At 61.6% G+C, this 8,851-nt stretch overlaps 1 protein-coding gene across 1 annotated transcript in view; it reads left to right on the top strand.

The window, feature by feature from the left end:
* The window catches only part of CSNK1G2 (casein kinase 1 gamma 2), a 29,534-nt gene extending 20,930 nt beyond the window's left edge, over positions 1 to 8,604 (top strand). Inside the window, exons 2-11 of the mRNA XM_031660160.1 lie at positions 5,604 to 5,644; positions 5,740 to 5,809; positions 5,900 to 6,048; positions 6,152 to 6,386; positions 6,456 to 6,541; positions 6,620 to 6,704; positions 6,781 to 6,929; positions 7,035 to 7,118; positions 7,193 to 7,299; positions 7,415 to 8,604. Of these exons, the coding sequence (XP_031516020.1) occupies positions 5,950 to 6,048; positions 6,152 to 6,386; positions 6,456 to 6,541; positions 6,620 to 6,704; positions 6,781 to 6,929; positions 7,035 to 7,118; positions 7,193 to 7,299; positions 7,415 to 7,469 (900 nt within the window). The 5' untranslated portion in view covers positions 5,604 to 5,644; positions 5,740 to 5,809; positions 5,900 to 5,949 and the 3' untranslated portion in view covers positions 7,470 to 8,604. The remainder of the gene's footprint in view (positions 1 to 5,603; positions 5,645 to 5,739; positions 5,810 to 5,899; positions 6,049 to 6,151; positions 6,387 to 6,455; positions 6,542 to 6,619; positions 6,705 to 6,780; positions 6,930 to 7,034; positions 7,119 to 7,192; positions 7,300 to 7,414) is intronic.
* The last annotated feature ends 247 nt before the right edge of the window (positions 8,605 to 8,851 follow it).

Genomic DNA, 8,851 nt, shown 5'->3' with positions numbered 1-8,851 from the left:
CTCCAAGTAGCTGGGACTACAGGCGCCCGCCACCGCGCCCGGCTAATTTTTTGTGTTTTAGTAGAGACGGGGTTTCACCGTGTTAGCCAGGATGGTCTCGATCTCCTGACCTCGTGATCCGCCCGCCTCGGCCTCCCAAAGTGCAGGGATTACAGGCGTGAGCCACCGCGCCCGGCCTAATTTTTTGTATTTTTAGTAGAGACGGGGTTTCACCATGTTGGCCAGGCTGGTCTCAAACTCCTGACCTCAGGTGATCCACCTACCTCGGCCTCTGAAAGTGCTGGGATTGCAGGCGTGAACCACCATGCCTGGCTGACCCCGGAAGTTTTGGACTGGCCCAGCCTTGCTCTCATTCTTGGGTTCTGCTTCTGCGTGTGACGCAAGTGCTTGGCGCTGTCTGCAGGTCCCTCGGCCCTGGCTGTTTTCCCTCAGTCTCTGTTCTCCTGGTGTCAGGCTGTGCGGCTGCTGCTGCTTGCTGTAAGTTTACTCTTTTTCTACAGCCTCCAACCCTGGAAGTCCATGCGGTGCATCTTTGATCGCTTAGTGGCATTTTTCAGTTCCGTATGATTCTCCATTTGATCTCAGCTGAGATTTCCCATGTGCACATTGATTTTGGCCATCTTTTCCTTTACATCTTTGAACATGTTTGTGCTGTTTCTTAGTCCATTTTGTGCTGCTATAACAGAATGCCATAGACTGGGTCATTTTTTTTTTATTTTTTTTGAGATGGAGTCTTGCTCTGTTGCCCAGGCTGGAGTGCAGTGGTACGATCTTGGCTCACCACAACCTCCGCCTCCCGGGTTCAAGTGATTCTTCTGCCTCAGCCTCCCGAGTAGCTGGGATTACAGGCGCATACCACCATTCCCAGCTAATTTTTGTATTTTTAGTAGAGATGGGGTTTCACTGTGTTGGCCAGGCTGGTCTGGAACTCCTGACCTCGTGATCCGCCTGCCTCAGCCTCCCAAAGTGCTGGGATTACAGGTGTGAGCCACCGCGCCTGACTGGGTCATTTATAGTGAACAGAAATTGACAGACTCAGTGTTCTGGAGGCTGGCAGTCTTCAGATTGAGGATGGCGTCTGGCAAGGACCTTCTTGCTGTGTCATCCCGTGGTGGAAGGCAGGAGGGCAAGGACCGGAGGGGGCTGGATTTGCCCTTTAATCAGGAGCCCGCTCCCATGCTGATGGCATTCATCCATCCACCAGGGCAGTGACCCAGCCCCAACAGTGCTGGACTGGGGACCCAGTTCCCAACACGTGACCCTTGGGGGGATGCATCAAAGACACAGCACTGTGTGGAATGACGTCTGTGCTGCTTCTGACTTTCTCGCTTGTCACGGTCACACCCCCTTCATTCACCTGTGGGACAGCCTCAGTGGGTGTGGCCGTGGTGTGTGCCATGAGGTGTGGAGGGTGCGGTCTCCCAGCTTGAGCGCTGGGTTTGTCCCTGTGCCTCACCTTGTTTCTGTCAGGGTTGGTTTCAGTGTTGCTGGGGCAGGGCTGAGGGTAAACATGAGTGACTCCAAGGCCAGGAAGCCCTGCACGAAGCTGTGGACCTTTTGGGTTCTCAGCTGAAGTCAGAGAATCCAGGGAGGACCCCGCGCTCCGGCTGTTGGAGGCGTGGCACCCTCCCGCCTGTGTGTCCCCCGGAACCTCCTGAGCCTCTCTGAAGCTGTTCTCTGCCAGGCCCCATGGGGTCTCCTGCCCTCTGCGTGCACCGCGAGTACTGCCGGAGAAGGCCCCTTAGGCTTTCAGAGCCCAGAGCGCCCGACCTCCTCCAGGAGTCTGCAGATCCGTAGGCCTCAGATGCTGCCACACCCGCCCAGCGCACACCCAGGTCTCTGAAATGCCGTCTGCACACAGCGGTGGGGTCAGGCGAAGGTTTCTTCCACAGTGCAGAGTGGAAGAGCCGGGAAGGACCACATCACCATCAGCGGCATCAGAGCTTCAAAGGTCTGCTCATCAAGACACTGCCAAAAGCATGAGGCCAGCCAGGCTGGGCAAGACCGAGCATCCGTCTAAGTGTCAGGGAGCCACAGCCGGATGATACATCACAGACAGCGGAGGGATGGTGCAGCACACAGGCGAGGGCTCGGCCTCCTCCGTTGGGGGAGCGCAGCTCAGCCCTTGGTGGTGGTCAGCACGTGGCCGACACTTTGCCAGAGAAGGGGACAGCTGCCCGCAGGAAGAGCTGCACAGCCGCGTTCGCCCTCTTGAGGGGGGGAGGGGGGAAGGGGGATGGCTGAGGGGCAGGGCGCGCTCCCTCAACAGGACTGGGTTGGTTCAGGAGCGGGCAGCTGCCAGCGCTCACCAGACAGGACTTTGGAGACACGGGCATCCCACTGTGAATCCCACCTCCAAAGAGCAGTGTAGGAAGGAAAACCGCAAATGCTGGACTGAACCTGCAGCTGCCGGATTCAGGGGAAGGGACCGCAGACGCTGGACTGGAACCTGCAGCCGCCAGATTCAGGGGAAGGGACCGCAGACGCTGGGCTGAACTTGCAGCTGCAAGATTCAGGGGGCAGGCCGGGCGCCGTGGCTCCGCTTTTCCGTAATCCCAGCACTTTGGGGAGGCCTAGACGCTGGATCCGCCCCAGGGGTTGTGAGATCGAGACCATCCTGGCTAACACGGTGAAACCCCTGGCCTCTACTAAAAGACAAAACTAGCCGGGCCAGGTGAAGGGCGCTCTGTAGTCCCAGCTACTCGGGAGGCTGAGGCAGGAGAATGCTGTGAAACCCAGGAGGCGGGCTTCTGCGGTGAGCTGAGATCCGGCCACTGCACTCCAGCCTGGGCAACAGAGCGAGACTCCGTCTCAAAAAAAAAGATTCAGGGGGCAGTGTCCTGAGCTCTAAAACTTCCAAACTTGGGGCAGTGTCCTGGGCTCTAAACCTTCCAAATCTGGGGCAGTGTCCTAAGCTCTAAAACTTCGAAATCTGGCCAGGCGCAGTGGCTCACGCCTCTAAATCCCAGCACTTCGGGAGGCCGAGGCAGGCGGATCACCTGAGATCAGGATTTCGAGACCAGCCTGGCCTACATGGCGAAACCCCATCTCTAGTGAAAATACAAAAATTAGTCAGGTTGATGGTGCCTGTCTGTAATCTCAGCTACTCAGGAGGCTGAGCCAGGAGAATCGCTTGAACCCAGGAGGCAGAGGTTACAGTGAGCCATGATCATGCCACTACACTCCAGCCTGAGCAACAGAATGAGACTCCATCTCAAAAAGGAAAAACTTTGAAGTCCCTCTAAAAATAAGATGGACCGGTGGATGGTAACTGTGAGGATGGACCATGTGGCAGGTTTAGTTCTGGGGCCTCGGCGGTGAGTGTTGGGTATTCGGGGCACGGCTCCTATTGTTTTACGAGGAGAATTTCCAAATAACATGTTACACTGGGGAAAACACAGGAGGGGAGCCCATTTGTTCTGAAAACGCAGGGACCAGCCCTGGTCCCCGGCTCAGGACTGGAGGGGGCGCCCTGGTCCCCGGCTCAGGACTGGAGGCCTCAGTCCCCGGCCCAGGATTCTCCGGGAGGGGGGCGCCCTGGTCCCCGCCTGTGACTGGAGGGGCTGCCCCTGGTCCCCGGCCTAGGACTGGAGGGGGCTCTGGTCCCCGCCCAGACTGGAGGGGCTCTGGCCACTCGCCCCATGATCCTGCCCCTCAAGATGCCACATTCTTGAGGCTGTTTAGGGAAATTGACAAGCTGATTGGAAACTGCCGAAATAGAGCCCAGGCAGTGCTGCGGACGGGGCCATGCGGGAAGGGGCCCCGGCAGTTCACGTGCTGCAGGGCACATCCGGGTTGGGGCACTAGTGGGAGGAAGAGGCTCTCAGGGCCTAGGTGGGACCCCAGCCTCAGACTGTGAGGTCATGACCGTGTGCAGCGCGGCCAGCAGGCTTTGGGGCTTTGCATCCACCTTAGGGTTTCCAAACCCGTTGTCGCCATGGCCACCCTGCCAGTCCAGCTGCAGCAGGGCGGGAGGAAGTGGAGGCTTCTTTCTTTTCTTTCTTTCTTTCTTTTTTTGAGACATAGTTTCGCTCGTTGCCCAGGCTGGAGTGCAGTGGCATGATCTCAGCTCACCACAACCTCCACCTCCCGGGTTCAAGCACTTCTCCTGCCTCAGCCTCCCTAGTAGCTGGGATTACAGGCATGCACCACCACACCCGGCTGATTTTGTATTTTCAGTAGAGATGGGAGTTTCTCCATGTTGGTCAGGCTGGTCTTGAACTCCCGACCTCAGGTGATCCGCCCTCCTTGGCCTCCCAAAGTGCTGGGATTACAGGTGTGAGCTACCACCCACAGGTGTGAGCCACCGCCCCCGGCGACAGAGGCCTCTTTCTGCCGTGGATGCTGCTCAGGCAAAGGCAGCCGACTGCAGACCCAACACGGTGACCCAGCCCGACAGTGCCTGAGAGATGGGGCTGCCCCACGTGGTGTCCTGTCATGCCGTGGGACAGGTCGCCCAGCAGATGGTAGCTGTGGCCCCAGTGCCATCCTGGGCTGGAGCCACACGGGTGCCGGACACATTCGTGCCTATTGTCTGGCTCAGCTGCCGTGGGGAGCCCTCCAGGGCCATGTGCCATGTGTGCCTGCAAGGATCCAGCCTGTTCACCGCTGGTCTCACCCCTCGGGTGCTGAGCCACCACAATGGGTGGGGCCATGCGCCCCTCCCAGGCCGGCTGCCACAGTTGCCCCTGCAGAGCTTCCCTGTGTTAAGGGCTAGTCTCCTCCTTCCTCAGGGGGTGTAACAGGTAAAAAGCTGCACCCTGGGCAGTTCAGGGGCTCCCGCCTGTCATCGCGGCCCTGTGGGAGGCTGAGGCAGGCCGATCACTTGAGCTCACGAGTTCAAGACCAGCTGGGTAACTTGGAGAAACCCCGTCTCTACTAAAAATACAAAAAGTAGTTGGGTGTGGTGGTGCGCACCTGCAGTCCCAGCTACTTGGGAGGCTGAGGTGGGAGGATGGCTTGCGCCCAGGAGACAGGCTGCAGTGAACTGCGATCTCGCCTCTTCACTCCAGCCTGGGCAACAGAGCGAGACCTTCTCCAAAAAAAAAAAAAAAAAAAAAAAAGGTTATGGGTCTTGTGCCTTCTGCCCTTTCATGGGACTGAGCCCTGGAAGTTCTGTGTGGCTGGTGACCCCAGGGGACAGGACCTGGCTCCTCTTTGCTAACCCATGTGGGCCACGGGTCCCTGTCCAGCTGTGCTGGGGCTCACCTGGGGGCCTCCAGCATGCATGCGGGGGATGCTGTGCCCTGGGGGTGTCTTTGAGAAAGGGGTGGAGGAGTGTGGAGCCCCTGGGGCTCCCTTGCAGCCGTGAGAAACTCCCCAGTGCCACTTACGTCCTGGACTAGGGAGGTGGTGGGGAGAGGGGGAGGAGTGGCAGACACGGAGGCAGTGACCACACGGGCAGGGTGCAGGTGTGGGGAGGACCTGGCAGCCCCAGTGCCGTGCTCGGGCAGGCTGGGCCCAGGCCCGGCTGCTGGGCAGGGGTGCCCTTTGGAGGCTGGTCCTTCAGGGATCCCCTCCTGCCTCCTTCCTGGGGGGCGGGCTGGGAAGTTGGGGGCTAGGTGGGCCCGGCGCCAGGGTGCTGATGCTCTCTGTCCCCACAGGAAAGAATCTCTATACAAATGAATACGTGGCTATCAAATTGGTGAGTCGGCCCCTCCACCCCACCCCCGCTGACATAGCCCCAGGGATTTCAGGGCAGCGACCAGTGTCCCCGGTGACTCGCACTTGTGCCCCCAGGAGCCGATCAAGTCCCGGGCCCCGCAGCTGCACCTGGAGTACCGGTTCTACAAACAGCTCAGCGCCACAGGTACCGGGCAGCCCGCGGGTGGGGCGGGGGCTGCGCAGGGGCAGGGAGGGGGCCGCTGCCGCACGCCCCTGCGTCTGTCTTCTGCCGCAGAGGGCGTCCCTCAGGTCTACTACTTCGGCCCGTGCGGGAAGTACAACGCCATGGTGCTGGAGCTGCTGGGGCCCAGCCTGGAGGACCTGTTCGACCTGTGCGACCGGACCTTCACGCTCAAGACGGTGCTGATGATCGCCATCCAGCTGGTGCGCAGCGGGCGGGCAGGCGGGGCTCGGAGGGAAGAGGGTGGCTCTGGAGGGAGCGCGTGGGCCGGGGAGGGACCTGGCCGACACCGCTTTGCCCCTGCAGATCACACGCATGGAGTACGTGCACACCAAGAGCCTCATCTACCGGGACGTGAAGCCCGAGAACTTCCTGGTGGGCCGCCCGGGGACCAAGCGGCAGCACGCCATCCACATCATCGACTTCGGGCTGGCCAAGGAGTACATCGACCCCGAGACCAAGAAGCACATCCCGTACCGCGAGCACAAGAGCCTGACGGGCACGGCGCGATACATGAGCATCAACACGCACCTGGGCAAGGGTGAGCTGCGCGCGCGCGGCGGGGGGCGGGCGCCCGGGCCCCGCTGAGGCTGCGCCCCTGTTCCCGCAGAGCAGAGCCGCCGCGACGACCTGGAGGCGCTGGGCCACATGTTCATGTACTTCCTGCGCGGCAGCCTCCCCTGGCAGGGGCTCAAGGTGGGCGCGGGGGCCGGGCGGGCAGGTGAGCAGGCGGGGACACAGGCCGGGAACAAGGCTGACTGCGGACCCCCGCAGGCCGACACGCTCAAGGAGCGATACCAGAAGATCGGGGACACCAAGCGCGCCACGCCCATCGAGGTGCTCTGCGAGAACTTCCCAGGTAAGGGGTCCCTGCGTCCCCGCCCCCACCCCGTGCCCCCACCCCCGCCGAGGCCCCGCTGGCACTCTCTCTGCAGAGGAGATGGCCACGTACCTGCGCTACGTGCGGCGCCTGGACTTCTTCGAGAAGCCGGACTATGACTACCTGCGGAAGCTCTTCACCGACCTCTTCGACCGCAGCGGCTTCGTGTTCGACTATGAGTACGACTGGGCCGGGAAGCCCCTGGTAGGTGGGGGGCCCCGGTGTGTGGGGAGGTGACCAGGAAACCGCCCTGCAGGAGATGGGAACCGGCACTGCAGCCCATCCTGAGTCGTGCTCATTCCCCCACAGCCGACCCCCATCGGCACCGTCCACACCGACCTGCCCTCCCAGCCTCAGCTCCGGGACAAAGGCCAGCCGCACAGCAAAAACCAGGTGAGGCCCGGGCGGGACCGACGCCCCAGGGAGGGGCACGGGCGGCCAGCGTGACCCCCTACTGCCCCCGCCAGGCGCTGAACTCCACCAACGGGGAGCTGAACGCGGACGACCCCACGGCTGGTCACTCCAATGCCCCCATCACGGCGCCTGCAGAGGTGGAGGTGGCCGATGAAACCAAGTAAGGCTCTGGGGAGGTGGGGGTGCCCTGGTTCCCCTGGGGTGGGAGGGCCTGAGGCCTGGGGTGCCCCCGCCCCGCACCCCGCTCCTCCTACCTGTGCCACCTCCCCTCCCAGATGCTGCTGTTTCTTCAAGAGGAGAAAGAGAAAATCGCTGCAGCGACACAAGTGACCCCGGGCGCGTGCAGCCCCCTGAATCTTCTCCGCGCAGCCCCTTGGGGCGAGAGCTTGTGCGAGGCCCTCGGGGCCCACCCACAGCGGCCCAGGGCCAGACCCTGGCCCGAAGCCAGAATGCAGACTGCAGGGGCCGCACCTGGCTCAGCCGGCGGCCCCACCCCCGGGACGTGGGGTCACTTCCTTCACGTAAGACTTTGGCCGAAATTTCTACACCTGTGTCTAGTCCTCCCCTCCAAGAGCATTAACTATTTAAAACAAGGAAAAAAGGAAAAACACAGAGGCCCACCTGCCCCCACCCTGCCCTCCGTTTCTTTGCTGAAGTGAGTAGTGTGATCTGGGGGCCCCTGGCTGAGGCCCGGCCTGGCCCAGCCAGCCGCCCCCGTTAGCGTCATAAAGTCCAGCTTGTCTCCCTCGATCCAAAGGCCGTTTTCTCGAGGGGAGGGCAGGCCCGGCCTGGAGGGTGCTGTGGGGCTGTCTTGCCCAGGCCCTCCTGGGAGGGGAGAGGCATTGCTGCCAGGGGTGAGGCCGTGCCTCAGGCCTCCCTGAAACCAAAGGGGAAGGCAGGGGTGGGCCCGCGGCGGAAGCCGGCTCCCCAACCAAAATGCTGCACCAAAGCTTGGGCGCCGCGGGCACGGCCACTGCAGCCTCTGCCCGGCCTGGCCCCGGCGAGGGGCGGGCGGGCGCTGCCAGGCTGGTGCTTCTCAATGCACTTGCTTCCGGAGGCTGTACCCCGGCGCCTGGAACCTGAGGTGGGAGGACCAGCTGGTGTCGCCCTGCTCGGCCCTGGGCCCTGTTGCGTGGGGCGCGTGGGCACAGGGCTTCCTGCCTCTGTGCTCCGCCACCCGGCAAGCAGCCGGAGACAAAACGCCTTAAAGCCCTGGCGCAGCCCCGCGGGTGTATGTGCAGGGGCCTGGGGCGGCCCTGGACTGGCGGGCGGTCCCCCAGCGGGGTGCCCTGGAGGCTGCTGGGCAGAGTGAAGCAGCTTGGGGCCGTGCCTAGGGCGGTGGCTGTGAGTCTAGTTTTTGCTTTACCAAGTGTACAGAAATGGCATTTACGTTTCTCTGATGCTCCCTTGAAGCCATAGAATTTAGGGGCTTTTTTTTAAAAAATAAAAGAAAAATGAAACCAAACCCAAGTGTAGTGTCTGGACTTTCCACGGAGCTTGACCTGGAACGGGTAGCGTCTCCATCCCCATCCTGCCCATCCAGGACAAGTCCGGGAGTGGCCGGCGGCCTCCGGTAACAGAAACCAACTCATGAGGCAGAAGGTAAGGAAGACGGAAGCAGAGGGCAGAGCTGGGCTCTGTCTGGGGAGAGGGCAGGAGACGAGTGTTGGTGTACCATGGAAAGGGGAAGTCACATACATGCAGTTGTGGCC

Source organism: Papio anubis, chromosome 20 (genome assembly GCF_008728515.1).
Source record: "Papio anubis isolate 15944 chromosome 20, Panubis1.0, whole genome shotgun sequence".
In the NCBI taxonomy this organism is placed as follows: domain Eukaryota; kingdom Metazoa; phylum Chordata; class Mammalia; order Primates; family Cercopithecidae; genus Papio; species Papio anubis.
Note: the sequence above shows the minus strand (reverse complement) of the source record. Positions and strands in the feature narration are given on the sequence as shown.